Source organism: Crinia signifera, chromosome 8 (assembly GCF_055691185.1).
Source record: "Crinia signifera chromosome 8, ASM5569118v1, whole genome shotgun sequence".
In the NCBI taxonomy this organism is placed as follows: Eukaryota; Metazoa; Chordata; class Amphibia; order Anura; family Myobatrachidae; genus Crinia; species Crinia signifera.
The window spans coordinates 120,788,430-120,808,478 of NC_139224.1; the positions used below are offsets into that span (position 1 = coordinate 120,788,430).

At 44.4% G+C, this 20,049-nt stretch overlaps 1 protein-coding gene across 1 annotated transcript in view; it reads left to right on the plus strand.

Annotated features, from left to right (window-relative positions):
- ABCA4 (ATP binding cassette subfamily A member 4) overlaps positions 1–20,049 on the plus strand; it is a 227,808-nt gene that overhangs the window by 12,898 nt on the left and 194,861 nt on the right. Inside the window, exons 2-6 of the mRNA XM_083157071.1 lie at positions 4,811–4,902; positions 5,900–5,993; positions 7,159–7,300; positions 11,714–11,853; positions 16,452–16,579. Coding sequence (XP_083013197.1) covers positions 4,837–4,902; positions 5,900–5,993; positions 7,159–7,300; positions 11,714–11,853; positions 16,452–16,579 — 570 coding nt within the window. The 5' untranslated portion in view covers positions 4,811–4,836. The remainder of the gene's footprint in view (positions 1–4,810; positions 4,903–5,899; positions 5,994–7,158; positions 7,301–11,713; positions 11,854–16,451; positions 16,580–20,049) is intronic.

Consider the following 20,049-nt stretch of genomic DNA (forward strand, 5'->3'; position numbering starts at 1 on the left):
GCGCTGGAGAATGCAAGCACTGATCTTCTGAGCCCCTGTACACAGTACCACTGCAGGTGCTTATAGACAGTCGACCATCAGTGAATTATTGTTTTCACCACTGATAATTGCACCAGCCTTTGGCATACCTAGTCCCGAGGGGGCAGTCTGTCACACACTGCCCTGTGCCACCACATTGCCTCTGTGAATCCGCTATGCATTTAAGCACACAGACCGCTTGCAGTGACACTCCCATTACATGCCCACGTGGTGGGGTTTTTGCACTGCCTTCAAACCACTACCTACACACTGCCCAGGAATACCTAGTCTATTCCCAGGGCCGTCTTAACAGCAGTGTGGGCCTCTGGGCAAAGCAATGCACTGGGGCCCTTACCCATTCTCCCCTCCTAGGGGAGGGCAGCAGCTTTGATGTCCCACGGGGTGGCAGGGGTGCTCTATCTTCCACTCAACATGTAGGACCTGGAGCAGTAACTTCTGCTAATTACTCCTTTACTGCACAGGTGGTGGGAGGGAGAACACTAACGTGTGGAAGGGGACACTGAACTGAATGAAGGGTCCCTTGTAAATGACATCCAGGGAGGTAGGGGTGTTTTATACCCAGGGGAGGGTTGGATAATGGAGCGGGCTTAATATTTGTCATTTTCCGGTGGAAGGGCAGCTTGTTTGACTGCAGATATCGCCATTATCTGGAAATAGATTTCTTAGCCTTCAATAGTATAAAAACCTAGAGTCCCAACTTTCAGGAGGTGCTGGGGACTTGGGGATCAGAGATCAGGAGCCAGAGCAATCCATTGACAAAAATATAAAACTGTACACCAGACGTTTGGAGCTGGAGCAGGGACCGGCTGCTGGAAGGCTGATATCTCTGGTTCTGGGCATGATAGAGACAAGCCCATACCTCCCAACTTGTGTCCGGATGAAATAGGGACAGAGCGTCCGAAAAGGGGGCGGTGCGTATGCAAATGAGGGCGCGGCTTATGCTAATTAGCCGCGACCTCATTTTCATACGAGAATAGACGCTGTGCGCATGCGCACAGCGTCTATTCTACTAGATTGGGGGGTCTCCCAACTGCCACCCCCCGCAGCGGGACAATGCCTGCCGCGGGTGGGACGTCGGGACAGGACCCGAAAATCGGGACTGTCCCGACGGAATCGTGACAGTTGGGAGGTATGCAAGCCGCTCGTGTCGTCAGAAAAACTGTAAGTTATAGAGAACCTGAGAAATATGACTGGGAATTGCAATTAACAGGTCGGATGTGGACTGCTGCTTTGAAGTTGGATATCTCCAGTTCCCCAGGGCCGATTTTCAAAATTCTGGTATCCCTGGAAAAAGGGGATCCTCAGTTATCAGCAGAGGGCCCTTATATACCTTGGGCCCCTGGGCAAGTGCCCATTAAGCCCATATGAACAGACAGCCCTGTCTATTCCCCTACTAATGGGGTGAATAAAGACAGAAAGAACAACAAATAACAAAAATCCCATTGCTCTAAGTAATAGGATAATAGCGATTGCGGGTAATCGGAAAGCCCCCCGCCCCCCCCTTAATGAGAATATTGCTATCTGTAGGTAAAACTCATACTGTGGGAAGTTTGCTTCCCCAGGAGGCGCCTGTGCAGTGGGTCAATAAATCAACAGTTCTAGGTGGATATCACTGAAGGGCTTACTCTGCAGATTTCTATTGCATGGGCACTGAAGGTTGTCGACATTACCTATAAAGACAGCCCAAATCAGAAGAGTGTTGCCCCACCAGTAAAAAAGGGGGTATTTACCAAAACCAGTAAATTAACCGGGCGCTGATGTGAGGTGTTTTTTAATTAATATAAGAGAAAGCGGCTGTGAGTTAGTGGTTAATAGTGAACCACTGGATTGGAATACACAGCAACAAGAAAGAGTGGCAGCACTAAGGCCCTTATTCTGGTTGGTGCGGTCAGAGCCGCACACGGGGCTCCGACCGCACAAACCAAGGGCCGCCCACCCGACGGATCGCCACGGCCGTCCGTACACGGACGGCTGGCGATCCGCACAAAAATGGTGGAGGCTACGCCTCCACCATGGTGGGAGCTGCCCCCTGCCTTCGATGGTCGACGACCATCGAAGGCAGGCCCGCACGCCGCGGCAGCTCCCGCAAGCTCAGACCACACGGACAATCGTCCGTGTGGGAGCTTGAAAGGGGGCTGAAAGCTGACATCCGGCGACGTCAGCTTTCCGCCCCCATGTCATGGTAATGAGGGCGTCATGCCCTCATTACCATGCACACGCCCCGCGTTTGCATGGGAACGCCCATGAAACGCGGGGCGTACACATAGGGTAATGAGGGGCTGAAGCCCCTCACGCCCCTATACGCCCCCTTTGCGGCGGACGAAATCCGTCTGCGGCGAAGGGGGCTGCACATGCGCAGAATGACCTCTGCGCATGTGCAGAACAAAAACATCGGCGGTACGGCCGCACGCGGGCCGTACCGTCCGATTTAGAATAAGGGCCTAAGTATAATTAAACATATGGGATTGCCTGTATTTTCATGTTTTTTAATAATAAAAGTAAATAATTACACACATTTTACACAATAAAAAATACTTAAAATTGAATTACAATGTACTCTCCCTTATGGCTGGCGTGTTTGTTGGGACAGTCCTCCTTGGAACAAAACAATTGGGGCAATTGGCAATGTCAGAGTTTATGAGAAATGAGTGAATTGGATCTCACCACTTCCGGGCTTGGGTCCGTGGTCCTCACTATTTTTGCGGGGTTTGTAGATGGATGTATGATGTAACCGCTGGAGGATGGTCAAGAACCTTGTGGAGCTTTCCCAGTTCGTGGTATCCAAAAGGGGATTCTTTTTCTCGGATGATGACAACTTGCCAGATGAATTGAATACATTTTTCGGAAGGTCGCCAATGGAGAGTGGAGGATCGTGTTGTCCTTAAAAGTGTGCCGGGGGAAGGGGGGGGGGGGAGGGAGTGCAATGACCCACCAACGCATTTCGCTGAGTGTTCAGCTTTTTCAAGGTTGCCCCACCAGTAACTGCAGCATATAGAAATGTGAGAAATGGAGAGTGATAAACAGCCAGCCAATGAGCTCCTTCCTGCCATGTTACAGGCTGGGTTTGAAAAATGACAGGTAGGAGCTGATTGGCTGGTTGTTTATCACTCTCCACTTTTTGAAGCTTGATACATCTGGCCCAGAGTCTGCCACACAGAAAGCTTGTTTATTATTACTCTCATTAAGCGGCAGACAGAAATAGGCATTTTTGAATTGTCACTAACCCACTTACCAGCTGCCTCGGAAGATAAGGCCATGTTCTGGTAGTGGCCCCTGATAAAGGAGTTTATATTGCTTCATCATAGATAGTTATCTCTGTATATTGATTCTGTTTGACATTGTATAACTACAATTATTTTTAAAGTTTAGCCCCAAATAGTGGCACCTGTTCCCATAATAAACCTGGGGTAAATGTATGAAGCTTGGAGAAGTGGCATCTATATCCCATAAAGAACGTTATGTGCAATGTGATAATGCATCAGCCAATCAGCTCCAATATGTCAATTCACAGTTAGGAGCTGATTGGCTGCAGCATTATCACCTTGCACATAACGTTCTTTATGGGGATAGAAACTTCTCCAAGCTTCATACATTTACCCCTATGTCACTTATACCCTGTATATTGGAAACAGTGTTATCAGTGTTTGTTTATATTTTTATACAAATATTTGGCATATGCAGAATTTAGACTAGGAGACTATGAGGTGTATTCAATGCCCTGATGGTGAGCTGGCCGTCAGTATTCAACTCACCTCCCTTCACTCGACGTTTCCACCTCGTTGGTTCTTTTCAGTGAGGTGGAAATGGCGAGTGTGCCCATTAAAATGGCGGGCTTGCTGCATTTGTGGCGAACCTCACCATTTAAGGGAATTCTCACCGTCCTCTGATGGTGAGAATTTGCCTGGAACATTGAATACAGCGTTGACAGCGAGGGTGGTTTGCTTTTGGCAATCCTTGATGAAAACAAACCATCTTTGCCGCACAAAGCCCCTCGCCCTATAAAGTCCTCACCCATAGTCACTACAGTAGAAGATTATTCGGTACTTGTTTCCTAGCACGGCGCCCATCGCATACCATACTTAGTGGTGTGCGATGCGATATTCATGTTAAATTAACTGGAGTGCCTGTACAATGAAATATCGCATAGCATTGCATGCCAGTAAATGGCATGCAATGTGATGCGATTTTTAATTGTACAAGCACCCTGATGGGTGCTTACAATGTTAAATGCACCCCCATTGTCAATGCCACCCCCACTATCAACGTCAACCCGAAGCGTGGCGAGCGGCGGCGGTACGCGTCCTCCGACCTTTTCATACCCCCACTATCCACGTCGGCGTGGAGTTCATTTTAGATAGTGTGGCGAGCGTAGCGAGCCACCGAGCCCAAAGCGTGGTGAGCGGACGCGGAATACGAGCCCGAAGCGTGGCGAGCGCACGCGTAACACATGTAAAGTAATCCGTGTCCCCTCGCGGGGCTCGCTATGCTCACCACGCTTCCGGCTCGGTGGCTCGCTGCGCTCGCCACACTTTAGAGCTGCGCTCTAAAATCAACTCCAGGCCGACGTGGATAGTGGGGGTATGAAAAGGTCGGAGGACGCGTACCGCCGCCCCTCGCGGGCTCGCTGCACTCGCCACGCTTCAGGTTGGCATTGATATTGGGGGTGGCATTGCCAATGGGGGTGCATTTAACATTGAAATCGTGGGCGCCGTGCTAGGAAACAAGTACCGATTATTCTTAGACTATAATTGTATCTCGTTGTGTGTTGTAGATTACTGCAAATCTAGGTCCAGAAGAATGAAGTTCAATGCCAAGGTCAAACTATTGCTGTGGAAGAACTGGACTCTCAGGAAAAGACAAAAGGTATTACCGGGATCTGAAACACGGTATACAGTATCATATGTACAGTATTTGTGTTTGTAAAAAAACACGAGAGCAGTAAATAATATTCTCAGCTCCGATGTAAGGCTTCTCAGCACCCTAGGTAAAACTTTAACATACCCCCCCCCCCCCCCCGCACTGCCACTAATACCACTTTCCAATCTCATAATGCATACTTGCCTAACATTCTGGAATGGCAGGGAGGCAGGGATGGCAGGGAGGCTCCAAAAAAGCGGGTGGTCCTCCCAACCCCCTGGAGGCCTCCCACTGCAATCCAAAACAGAGTGGAGGAGAGTGCAGCAAAGTAGGGAAGTTTGCCTCAAGGGAAAGAATGGAGGTAAGGTCTTAGAAGTTCAACAGCAGCCACCTGCATAAAGTACAACAAAAATCCTCATAGGTATCATTGATTTTTTGATAGGCAGACTTGGTGGCGCCACCCAGATCCCAGCGGGCCAGGCAGCTGCCTAATGGTAGAGCTGGCCCTGAATAATTCTGCATACCTAAAACCAACATACGATATTGAAATTAATCTAGCGGACTTGATTCTGATTCGTACGTAATGCAGTTGTAATTCCATCCTCTCCCAGCAATCAGCAGTTATATGTGTAGATCTGCCCCTTGTAACAGCAGCTGTAAGATCTACTGCATTTGCACCAGATCCGTTCTTGGTGCAGAGTACTGGCTGAAACTATCCAGATATCTGCATATGTACACCTCGAAATAGCCCACAACTCTTCCTACACGATCGTAGCGTATCCAAAACACGTGCGATTTGCCTGATTTCACCCAAAATCGCAGCAGTGTATGGTCACCTTAAGATGCACAATACATGGTCCAGTGTCTTAATGGGTTCAAAGAAAAAGAAACAAATGTTCTTTCTTATGGGATATTGGTTTGTTTGAAATGTAATGTACAGTATTTGTTTTTATTTTTCATCAAATGTGATGTCAATTTTTCTTCTCTTTATTTCCCTGGTCAGCTTCGGGTTTTTGTGGAAATTTTCTGGCCCTTGTCATTGATCCTTGTTCTGGTGTGGCTACGAAATGCAAATCCATTATACAACCAACATGAATGTAAGGAGTTTTTAAAAAATAAAAACAACGTAAAATGAGGAGTCTAACACAGATGATTTGCTCGACAAAAAATGTTATGTCAGCTCAATGGTATATGAATGTATAGAATAATTTATGTTATTGAATACAGTACCTCTAAAAAAAAAAACGTGTTTATGATAACGATGTTTATTCTCTTAATATATTCTATATGTTTATTTTTTCCAGTTTCTATATAGCGCTTTACAATCTGAAACAGTAATAAAACAAACTGGGTAGTAACAAACCAACATAGTGGTAGGAGGGCCCTGCTCACAAGCACACAATCGATAGTAAATATATATATATATATATATATATATAATGTATATTGTATATAGGGTGTGTGTCCACATACTGTACATCTAGCCTCTTTGCGCATTAGACTCGGTAGTGCCGACATCTTTCCATGTGAAATTGTATGTTTCTTTGTTATGCTACAGTGTTTACCTAGAAAGTAGCAGTGTAGCATTGCATTTCATATGCAGATACAGAATACAGGCATACCGCATTTTATCATTTTAATCAGCACAAGCTGCTTGTGCATCCTATGCATCCTATTCACACATTTTATTGGAAAATGTTGCAGCATGTAAAGATGCTGATTGCTATCAAACCACCAAATGTGGGGGATATGTGGACACATCTGTATTGGTATCATCTATATATATGCCTAGTGTCCGTAAGTCTCTGAAACACTGCCATCTGCTGGCAAAGAGTGAAACTACATTTCTTTCTCACACATGTACAAACACAGAAGGTAGCAGTCTAGCTTTCAGAGCTTTTGCTTCGAGCAGGCTTATTAGTATATAGGTATGTGTATGCATACACATACACATATCTATATATTGGAGTTAAGAGGACAGTTATTTAGATTTGTTTGGACAATGTATTACCGTATGAGGTGTTGGAAAGTTTCCACTGGTCATTGTGGTGTATAGGACGTCAAGCTCTGCCCCTCAGCTGCATGGGCTTAAGATATGCATGCCTTCCAACAGATAAAATCCAGACGCAAGTTAAAAAGAAAAACATCTTCAAGTAACCTAAAAGGAATGTAGCACATAGACTTCTGATGTTATGACAAGTGTTGTTTTAAACACAGGCTAAATTTTGATTATTTCCCCCCTCTGTTTACCCATTTACACAGGCCATTTTCCAAACAAGGCGATGCCCTCAGCAGGGATGTTACCATGGTTACAAGGAATTTTCTGCAATACCAATAACCCTTGTTTTAGGAGCCCTACACGTGGAGAGTCCCCTGGCGTGGTTTCAAACTACAACAATTCCATGTAAGCAGTCAAGCCTATATGAAATGATTAGCTTGGATTGCCATATATTTACATTCTAGCGATATCTCCTTGAGGGATTGCATTTGTTGAAGATTCTTCATATTCCTCTATATGTTTTCACGTCAAGGAAAAAGTTCAGTCACAGGTTAAGCATTCTACTGCATTCTTTGGGTATGTTAGAAGCGATGATAAATTCTGAAAAACAAAAAACAATACATGCGGCAAATGTATGGGGGAAGGGGAAATTGATTCCCCCCCCCCCTAGTTTTACTGATGGGGGGCCAGATGCACTAAGCTTCAAAAGAGATAAAATGGAGAGTGATAAACAGCCAGCCAATCAGCTCCTACCTGCCATGTCACAGACTGTGTTTGAAAAATGTCAGACAGGAGCTGATTGGCTGGCTGTTTATCACTCTCCATATTATCACTTTTGAAGCTTAGTACAGTAGGAGCAAGTTTCATCTTTGCTCCTTTGGCCATGGCTATTCTATTGTTCTCAGCTGCAATACGTATTGTATTGCAGCTGAGAACAATAGAATAGCCATGGCTAGCCATGGCTAGCCATGACCAAAGGAGCAAAGATGAAACTTGCTCCTACTGTACATCTGGCCTGCTATCTTTACTGGGATTTCAATAATCATAAACTGAATAGTGTGCAATGGTGAGTTCTTTGTGTGAGGTGTAAGATACTGTAGAAGCTTAAGTTGGGTACACACTAGAAGGCTCACAAATGGTGCAATGAGGTCACCGATTTCCATTGAACTCCAGGATCAGTTGCAACATCCCGGAGAACGCTGTAGTTGATGATATCCTCAGGTTGAGTTGCATGTACAGAGGATGAACTAGCAAGAATTGGTACTGCTTTCCTAGCATGGCACCCGTCTCATTGATTGTATGCCTTAAGTTTAAGGTACTTAAGGCATACAATCAACGCGATGGACCCGATTTTTTTATCTCATGGATCTTATGCATCCATAAAATGCATAAGATGCATGAGATCCATGAGTTGCATGAGATAAAAAAATTGTGAGCCCCCAATAACCATTGTTAACGCCACCAGCACTATCAACCCGAAGCGTGGCAAACGCAGCGAGCCCGCGTGGGGCGGTAGTACGCGAGGGGCGGCAGTACGCGTCGTCCGACCTTTTCATACCCCCACTATCCATGTTGATTTTATATAGTGTGGCGAGCGCAGCGAGCCACCGAGCCCGAAGCGTGGCGAGTGGACGCGGACTACTTTACATGTATTCCGCGTCCCCTCGCGGGGCGCACTACGCTCGCCACGCTTCGGGCTCGGTGGCTCGCTGCGCTCGCCACACTATATAAAATCAACTCCACGCCGACGTGGATAGTGGGGGTATGAAAAGGTCGGTGGACGCGTACCGCCGCCCCTCGCGTACCGCCGCCCCTTGCGGGCTCGCTGCCCTCGCCACGCTTCGGGTTGGCGCCAATAGTGGGGTGGTGTTAACAATGGGGCATTTCACCCATGAGGGGGGGTTAGCAATTAAAATTGGGGTTTTGGGGGCTTTTTACATTGATTCCAATGTAAAAATCTCGTCGATTGCATCATCTCATGCATCTTATGCCGCACAAACACATAAGATGCATGATATGCTTGAGATATCAGCCCCACACATACAATCTAGATCGTGGGCGCCGTGCTAGGAAAGCAGTACCCAAGAATTTGTGGTAACAACTGGTTGTTATTGGCAAATTTGTTTAAAATGTTGTCTAGTGTCTAGTGCAGTGGTAGCCAACTTCAGTCCTCGAGAGCTACCAACAATTCACATTTTCCAGGTCACCTCACAGGTGCACACATTACTGACTAACATATTTTAAAAGATCCACATGTGGAGCTAATTTCTTCACCTGGGATTCTGTGAGGAGACCTGGAAAATGTGAACTGTTGGTAGCTCTCGAGGACTGGAGTTTTCTACCCCTGGTGTAGTGTGTACCCCGCTACAATTTGCAGTGTGCCTTGTTAACTAAAAGTTGTAATTCATTAACATATGCAAACCATAAGTGTAATTTTATATATAAGTGGGTATGCAGTTAAGTACGGTGTCGCATAGAGGGTGGTCGCCCTGGCTCAGCAATGTACCAAGAGACATACTGGGTACGTAGCTACAGAGACACGCAAAGCAGCCTGGAAGTGTTATCGACGTCTGTGTCTGGCACCACAGCACCATAGACAGTACAGCGAGGGAACGCCAAGCAAAACTACAGTGCCAAAGACAGGCATGAATAATAATTCCTGGCTGCTGTGCAAATCTCAAGGGCCAAGCAGAAACCCCACCAGGGGGGCAGGCAAGGTCATTATTGTGGGCATAGTGTAAGGGGCACTACAACTGTAGTCATAATGTGTAGGGGGCACGACAACTGTGGGTATTACCAGCAGATGAGCAATGGGGTGGATGGCTTTCCGTAGCTCAGTGTGTATGCACGGAGTGATTTTAAACCCAGCAATATTGGCCAATGTGTATGGACGTTAAGAGAGATAAAGTAGAGAGATAAGTACTAACCAATCATTTTACAGGCTGTGGCAGTTAAGAGCTGATTAGTTGGTGCTTTATCTCTTTCTACTTTTTCCATCTCCAAGCTTTTATAAATAATACCATCCCTAATGTTTACCAAATGTAGCCAAAATAATTTTTAGATTAATAGAAAGGAAGCATTGACAGAAAACAGACCCTTGTTAGATACAAGACCAGGGAATTAGCTGCAGACTGCAGGCAGCGGCTCCAATGCATTTTGTAGAATGTGTCTTTTCTGTTTTGTTATTACAAACAAAAAGCTCATTGTGAGCCGTGCCCAGCTGTGACAGGATACGTGACATGGATGATAAGAAAATAGGTGTTGTGGTAACCATCATACTCCTGATTGCTGTCAGCTTAACAAATCCTTTGTATAATGACTTGTTAGTAAACCCCCCCCCCCCCTCCCCCCCCCCCCCCTTCCGACGAACCTCATGGAGCATAATGGCAGATATGTACTGACACTGAGTATTCCACACATGACACATGATAGCCTTTATCATTAAGAATGAGTCTCATATGTGTAAGACAACTACCCCTCTCACTAGCATCTAGAATCCCAGCACACCCAAGCAGACCATGTTATTTAATTAAAATGTCTGGATTTCTTGTCAATATTCTAATGATCGTTCAGGTGAATCCTTGGAACCAACAACGTATTTTGTTACTTCAGCTATGTTGTAGATATGGTGTTATACATTGTAATGGACAAAGGGAAGACTTGTTCTTGGATGAAATGAGAACTTCACTCAAGTTCCATTGTCTTCTTTACCATATACATGGTATGCTCCCAGAACTTTGGATTATGGGCCTTTTTTTCTTCTATTACCTTTTTCTTTAAATAAAGATATGTAAAATGTTGTTTATTCAACATGGTATCATAACAAGACTCTATAGAAGTCAAGATAAAATAGCTGATACAGTAGATCCATTGATGCAGTGAGAGACATCACAATTGTTTTGGTACTTTGATTCACTGTGAAGGCTTGTGAGTCCTTCAAGGTGGTGGTAAAATACATTGACTTACCAGAGTCAGGGCAAGTCATTCTGCAGCGAGCACAAGGCCCAGCATTATCTTGTCACTTTACAAACACTTATTGCATTTAGCTGGTCAACAATTAAGCTGCAAAATGGCCGCTTAGCTCTTTCCTTTTGTGGAGACCATCAGCCTTCGGGCCATCCCTATCCTGTGTTCTCTAGAACACTACCAAGTCTAGCATTTCTTTTTATAGTTTAACTGTGTTTATTTTTCTGCTATCCGGCTTCTGATGCACATGGATATACGCTTAAGGAGTTAATCTGGTTCTCTCCTTCTGGCAAATTCCTTCTCAAAAGGACAAAACCATGTGCACTGCAGGTGGGGTAGATGTTACTTGTGCAGAGAGAGTTAGATTTGGGTGGGGTTTTCTTCAAAGTGAGATCTATATAGCAGTGTAAAAATAAAGCAGTCAGTATTTTCCCTGCACAGAAACAAAATAACTCACCCAAATCTAATTCTCTCTGCACATTTTACATCGGCCCCCCTGCAGTGCACATGGTTTTGTCCATCTACGAATGAATTTGCCAGAAGGAGTGAACCAAAATAACCCCCTTAATAAGCTTAATGGGACACCCAAAATGGATGATTAATATTTTATAGCTCAAGCGTTCCTAATGGTAATTGGATGTTTTATATAATTTACCTGGGAGCCAAAACTTTATTATATAATCCATTTAACATAACACAAGGGGCTTTACCTGTGCATTGGCGTCTCCTAATCTAATCTTCTGGTAACACTGCTGTATTTCATGGGAACAGAACAGGTCTCTGAAGTTTTATCAGTTTGCAGGTTTCGTCTTGTTCCATAACAAATCTCCATTTGTTCTTTGCTTTCCTAAGTCTTGCGAGGGCCTATAAAGATGCCCAAGATATCCTTTTGGAGAAGCCAGAAATCCAGCACGTTGGGCGGATGTGGAGAGAACTTTATACATTGTCTAACTTTATGGAAACACTTCGAATCAACCCTGGCAAAGTCTCAGGTAGTTTCCTAGTTACTAAGACTGAATATCAGTATTTAACCCTTTGAGCGCCAAGTGAATTTGTCAAAATAGGTGTGAGAATTGTCAAGCAAACATTTCTATTCATCATAATGACCTTTAATGTTTACCTTATATATAGGAAATACAGTATAATATATATATATATATATTTTTTTTACACAATATTTTTCATTTGAATTTATATAACAAATGTGAGCGACGATGGCATCTTTTAGCTGATATTTTGCACATCTCTCACAGAGATGCTGGCATTCAAAGGGTTAATGGTTCCATGCCAATCTGGAAGAGACATGAATACAGTTCATTAAAACAGGGCACTATTAAAACCATATTACTTTGCGTGTGTATGTGTGTATATGTGTTCATGTGTGACTGTATAAGTCTAGGTGCCTTAAGTGAGAATTCCAGGTTATGTTATTTATTTAGATGATGCAATAATAACAATGTACAATACTGCATATCAACAAGCTGGAAATAAACTTCCGTTGTGCTAGTGAAAGAAGTCTTTTGATTGGCTGCCCAGTGTTACGTATTCTCCTATTACCCTATGTTTGTATGTTAGTAATCCCCACCTAGCTTTAAAAAAAATGGGAAAACTCTCCCTAAATCTCTCACTTTCTGATTCTCACACCCTATTGCATTTGAAAAGGAGGTACTTGTTTAGTTAGGAGTAGCAGCGCTGGGCTGCCTTGGAGGAGTCAGCGTAGAACGCTGATAATGTACATGACAGAAGTAAGGCAGCTGCCGCCCTGAAACTAAACAACTAAGCAGCTGGCAAGCTGCCAGAATTCAAATAGTCGCTACGCTGATAGGGTAGCTGAAGGCAGTTTGGCAAGCTGCCAATATTCATAGCTTCAGCGTCCTCGCGCTGCCGCTGTGAAACTAAACAAGTACCGAAAAGGATCTTCTTTCTAGTTGTTCAAATAGATATCCTAATAGATGGGTACAACTTTATACAAAATAGCCACAACACTCTCCAATACACATACATACAGTACTTGCCCATATTCATAGCACAAGTCTAGGTAAAAGGAACCGCAAGGCTAAGACACTCACAAAACTATGGCCCTTATTCAGATCTGACTGCAGAACAAATTTGTTCTCAAAATGGGCAAAACCATGTGCACTGCAGGTGGGGCAGATGTAACATGCAGAGAGAGTTAGATTTGTGTGAGTTATTTTGTTTTTGTGAAAAGAGGTGATGTTGCCTATAGCAACCAATCAGATGCTGTCTATCATTTATCATTTGCATCCTAGAACATGATAGACAGAATCTGATTGTTCATTATGGGCATCGTCACATCTTTTTATTTTTAGAAGAGTTATTTAATGTACCCCTTAGGGGTGATTTCATTTACGGTAATGATTTTGGGCCAGATGCACTAAGCTTCAAAAGTGATCAAATGGAGAGTGATAAAAAACCAGCCAATCAGCTCCTACCTGCCATGTCACAAACTGTGTTTGAAAAAAAGCAAAAAAATGACAGATTTGAAACTGCGCCAAGAGCTGCTATATAAAGATCATCAAAAAATGGAGGTCGCCCAACCTCCTACACTCGAATTGCAGAACACAGAAAGATTGATGGCCCTTTAATGGCGCTCTTAGCTTACATTCACACAGATATTCAGAAACGTATAAAGGTTTCTTTAAAACGCCCACACCCACCACAGACAGAAAATACAATAGGAAAATACAATAGGTGCTCACACAGTCGCTTACACCAGCTTGATGTATCTCCTCATATAAAGGTTTCTTTATCTATAATCCTCCTGATTCCAAAGCTTTTTTTTTTCCTTTTTATTCTCAAAATACAGTAGGTTCACAATAAAAAAAATGTTAGGTACCACATAGGATGGAAAACAGTTAACATAGAGACTGCACAAAGAGTGACAAAGAACCCGGACTTGCTCACCTTTAGGCAGACTAAAAACTGGCTAAGTGGACCTATCCTTTAAAATACACACACACACACCAACGCGTTTCGACATGAAAATTTATTTTTCAAGGTAAGAGCAGTAAATCAAAAACACCTACAGGGGGAAGATTTGCATCCCTTCTGATGAACATTTTTTGCTCTGGACATATTATACTATACATACCTTTCTTTTTCTTTCTTGTTATGTACCATTATTGAACAACAAGGAAAGAACAACATAGAGAAGGATTCCAATAAGGAGACATATACAGTACTTAGGATATCAGGTGATAAGAGCGCCATTAAAGGGCCATCAATCTTTCTGTGTTTGAAAAATGTCAGGTAGGAGCTGATATTTTTCAAACACAGTGTGACATGTCAGGTAGGAGCTGATTGGCTGGCTGGTTATCACTCTCCATTTTATCACTTTTGAAGCTTAGTACATCTGGCCATTTGCCTGGCCGAATCAGTGCGGCAACAGCCCAGTCGCACCCAAAATGGCTCATGGGAAATTTAGTAGCAAGACAAGGTGCCACTGCCCATATTAAACATAGTGGCTACGGAAATTTGCACCCTTTGCGTGTAATTGAATCCCCCCCATGCAATTAACTATTAGTTCAGTTTAGTTTTCATCAATGCATGAAGCCAACTGCAATTTTGAAACCGTTCTAAGAACATCTCGCTTGAAGCCCTATGAACTTACTTAATTGCCACCAAGGGAATCATAAGTACAAGATCTTTGCATACATTCAACAAAGGATAAAAGTAGTGAGTTGTTGATACTGTACTTGAGATGAATGTATGAATGACCCGGCCAGACCCACATGCCTGTATATTCTCAAGCTACACCGCTACCTCTCCAGACATCACTCACAGTCTTCGTTAAGTGGGGTTTTAAAATACCCTGCTGAATGGCATATACCAGACACCTGAAACTTACAAACAACTGTAGCCAGAGACTTGATCCCAGACTATAAGCCACATTCCTTTCATTCTAGAGTATTCAGGAGCTTGTTTCTTGTCTATAAACATATTTCTTACAAGTTCATGGTGTTTATTAACCAAAATGATGTTAGATTTAGATTCCGCCTCAAAAAATGCTGTAAGTAATCACCTATCTATTTTAATAATAAGAACACCAACAAATCCACAACAATATATACATACAACCTGTATATAGAAAATGCTAGATTTCCCTGTAATGCCAATAACCTTACGCTGTACCTTCCTTAACAAGTAATGATTTTCAGCTGGACAATTCTCACATGCATGTACCAGTTACTTTCATACTGTATGGGCAACTAAGGTTATTCTGTAATTATGAAGAGAATGGGGAATCTCCATTAATCAAGGGCGTGCAGCTGCTATGGGGCCCAGAGCAGAGAGGGGCCCACTTTGCCTGTCAAAGTATCATGTGCTGTATACATATTTCAGCATTAGGTGATAAATAGGGGCCCTTGCAAACTTTTGCTATGGGCCCCACATGTATCTAGTTACGCCGCTGCCATTCATCTATTGTTCAGTCTTCTTTCTGTGACATCCCAATTGCAAAGATTGCCAATATAATACTATGGAAAATACTTGGATTAATCTGTATGTGTATTATTCCATACCTTCCAACTGTCCCCCTTTACGCGGGAATGTCCCCGTGTCCCGCCTGGGGCCGGCAGTGTCCTGCAGCGGGGGGCAGTTGGGAGTACCCCCCCTGTCCCCTGTAAATAGACGCTGTGCGCATGTGCACAGCTTCTATTCATGCCCCCACAGTGGCGAAACCGGTGGGAATGGCCTCGCGGGAGAGCAGCCCGTATAAGCCACGCCCCCTTCCTGCTAGGCCACATCCCCAAAATTTTTGGAGTCGCCTCTGGCGCGCACCAGCATCCCTCCTCCTCCCTCCTCAAAGTTGGGAGGTATGTTATTCTGAGAGTCAGGTGAGGAGGCTTTGGGTCCGATTCAGACCTGCTAGCTAGGCTGAGTATATTCGCTGTCTAGCAAGCAGCTCAACGTCACCCCGCCAAATGCATGCCACCCCACTGACCTCATGCCCGCGACAGGATGCTAGCGGATGTGTGTACGCTTACACATCTGCTCTCATGCATCCGCACAGAGGAGAATTCCTTTGATTGATTTCTCCTCTATTAGCAGATAACAGTAAGCTTGGACTTTTATTCTCACCATTCTTGTGTGAATTTGGGGCGAGTGCTGATGCCATGTGACATCATCTGCTCACCCCAAGAAGGCAGGGGCAAAATTATAGACAGGCAGGGGGCGGTCCCTGGGGTCAGCCCAGCGTTTCTATGGGCGCACCCCCTTCCTGTCATTTTGTGAGCATCTCGAAGATGTTCGCTCCGGGGATTCGCGCACACCCCCACCATTGAATACGGGGCCGAATTCGCTGCTCAATGAATCGGCCCCTTTGTTTTTAGGGGGAGGCTTAAGGTTCAGGTTTTATTACATAAGCTAAATGTATGTATAGGGGTTTAGAGAACAGGAGGTGTTGCTAACAGCAACCAATCAGAATCTACTTCTTTATCTAGCACTTTCTAGAATATGAGAGCCAGAATCTGATTGGTTGCTGTAGGGAACATCTCCACTGCTAGAAACCCTCACTTTAGTAAATATACCCCTCAATGTATAAACGTACCTGCTGTGTTTCCCTACATAGGACATGGCATCCGAATCAAAGACATCTTAAAGGATGATGAAATTCTGACACTGTTTTTGCTGAAAGATATTGGACTGTCTGATTCTGTGGTATATCAGCTCATTAATGCCCAAGTGCGCGTTGAACAGGTAAAAACAAAATGGCTGACAGCCTTCATCTGGTACCTTTATCTTTATAAAGTATTTCATTGTTAATTTATGTGACAAATGGCAGTGATAAAGATCGTTTCATGTGTAGTCAGCATATTTCCTTTATCTGATATCTAAGAAAAATAGATTGAAATACACTGTTAAAGTACTGTATATCATTTTATTTCTTACAGCAATAAATAGTTGTAGATATTCCAAAAACAAAATTTAGATATTAATAATATAACAAATAGCCAATCTAATAAATGGGGCTGATAAATGAGGAGGGGGCCATGAGTAGCCTCCGGATGTGCCCCCTCCTATTTTCACCATGCATTTGCAAGTGGACTCTGGCATTGTGCAGGTCTCTAGTAACATGTGCCCTTGCCATGTTCCCAATAATGTCTGTTCTGGCAATCTGCCACAACCTTTAGAAAAATTGCATTGTACTATTTTCACAGTGCTTTGTGTGTGGATACCGCAAAGTGAATTGCGTTCAAAATTGGCGCAGGATTTGTACAAATTATTGATATGTAGATATGCCATTTTGTACACTGTACATATTGGGCCTGATTCTGGTTCACTTGCAAAAGGAAATTTACTCTCTAATGGACAAAACCATGTGCACTGCGGGTGGTGGTGGTGGTGGTGGTGGTGGTGGTAGATGTAACATGTGCAGTGAGAGTTACACTGCAATTTAGATATCAGTTTGAAGTACAAACCCCACCCCAATCTAACTCTCTCTGAACATGTTACATCTGCCCCACCTGCAGTGCACATGGTTTTGTCCATTAGAGAGTGAATTTGCTTCTGCAAGTGAACCAGAATCAGGCCCCTTGTATAGGGTTTCACTGGATATTGAGATAACTTATTTGGATTGTGAAATAAGTAGAATTGTTTAACAATAGTTGGATTTTCCTAAAATAATATGTACTTTCAAGTGATTGCTTTTCTGTAATTTGTATAAAAAGTAAATAGAATTATATTATGTTGCCATGTCCAGCTGCTGTATTTGTCAGAATTGTTGCAAGTCTAGTTTTACAGCAGCACATGTCGCTTCACCGAGGTACAAAGGGCCTTATTCAGACCTGTTCGCATGGCTGTGTATGTTCGCAGCCTAGGGAACAGGTAAACGCTGCACGCTGCACGCTGCCCGACGGAATGCCCCCCCCCCCCCACACACACACACACACACACACACTACACGAATCCCTGCATTTGCATGTGAGGGGATGTATACGCTTACACATCCCCTCGTATACAGCTGTCCATCAAATGATACTAGAATTCTGGTTTACTTGACCACTCTTTGGACAATCTGCACTGCATTCGACAATTGCATTTCTCAGAGTGACTAGAGCATGGGTCCTCAAACTGCGGCCCTCCAGATGTGGTGAAACTACAAATCCCAGCATGCCTTGCCACAGGTTTCCTATAACGGAGTGTTAAAACTTTGGCAAGGCATGCTAGGAATTGTAGTTTCACAACATCTGGAGGGCCGCAGTTTGAGGACCCATGGACTAGAGCTTGGGTAATAATGGTTAATGGATTCAGCGGTGTACTAACGCTGGGGTAGGACTGAAACATGCTAAATTTTGCAGTCAAATTTGGAATGACGTGAATACTATTTCTAGCATTTTCAGTCATCTTTATATAAGCTCCACTGACCCAGGGCTACAATATAGGAGTATAACCAAATAAGTTTAGTTGTAATATTATCTCATGAGAACACTAAACAAAGTAGGATAATGTTATGTGAGGCCCTCCTGCCTCCGAGGCATAATGAGATAATTGTGGATTCAATATCCACATTTTGCAACACTTATTATGCACTACAAATATTTCTTTGATGGGGGAGATGGTCGCCCACAACTGCAGGCCTCTTTGTGGCTGTTACGGTGGTTACATGTCTGTCCCCAGGTGTCATTGGTAACACAAATCATCTCAGTAGCAGAATTGGGTCTGTATACTACAAGGGGCACAGTAAAAAGCTATCAATGGTCATTTTCAAACTAGCATGTCTAGAAGGATGCTTAGAAGCAACCACTGGCCAGGCCTGACTGTAGACCAAGCTGTTTAACATACGGTTTATCATTTACTGGACACCACATACGCAAAGGTCTTATATTTATAATTTTCCAAATGTTTGCAGTATTTGCCACACACACACAAACACACACACACTTACTTATGACCTCACTGCTCACTATTGGTTTTGGTCATAATACACATTTAAATAAAAAAAAATGACCCTAATGTAGCTATTATGTACAAACCAATATATTCCGGCAGGTTTGCCATTAGCAACTGTGGTGCCTGGGACTGACAGATTAGGCAGGGCCCTCCTTCCTTCTTCCTTGGTAAGACCTCCAGTGTCTTTAGCACTAGCCGGACTATGAGCCAGATTCTATAAGCTTCAAAAGTTATAAAATGGAGAGTGATTATACAACCAACCAATCAGCTCCTACCTGCCATGTCACAGACTGTGTTTGAAAAATATCAGCCAGGAGCTGATTGGCTGGCTGTTTATCACTCTATATCAGTGGTAGCCAACCCTAGCCCTTGAGAGCTACCAACAGTTCACATTTTCCAGACAACCTAGCTGCTGCACAGCTGCACTCATTAATCACTGACACATTTTAAAAGTTACACTTGTGATTCTGTGAAGAGACCTGCAAAACATGCACTGTTGGTAGCTCTCGAGGACTAGGGTTGGCTACCCCAGCTCTATATTTGATCACTTTTGAAGCTTAGAAAATCTGGCCCTATATGCTTCTTCAAGGGAAACATGAACTTTGTTTATCACCCTTTCTGCAGGGCCCCGGACTGCTACCCTGATGGAAGCCCAGGTCAGGGTGTGCTATGCATATGGCATTGCAGTATGTTCATTCCTTTTACAACTGCCAGCAACAGTGGTGTAGCTATAGCTCCGCAGCCCCCACAGTGGCGGGGAGGCGCAGAGAACATGTGGGCGCCGGGGGTCTGCAGGGCTATAGTTACCACTTACCCGCTGCTGTCTGGTGCCCTACAATCACGGTCCCGTCTCTCCCGACGCCGGCTCCTGCTGCTATAATGAAAACTGACACTTAGAAAATGGCTGCCCCCATACTGCAGTCAGTTTTCTTTATAGCAGCCAGCGCCGGGAGAGACGGGACCATGACCGCAGATGCGGCCAGGCAGGTACGCGGAGGGAGGGGAGGGAGGGGTGGTGCCAGAGGCGTAGGGAGGGCGGAGCCACCGGAGCTCATGCTCCGGGCGGCGATTGGTTGACTGGCGCCGCCGGCCCGCCCCCCCTCCGCAAATGATCCCTGCAAGTGAAGTGTCTGCATAAGTAACTAACGGCCCAGGCAGCGTGCGCAGCGCCGGTGGCTGCCCTGCCCGGCGCCTGCCTCCTGCCCTGCTCGCCCGTTCCTTGCCGCCAAGCGTCACGGGCGGTGAGGCCGGGCGGCGGGCTGACACCAAGTCGGACC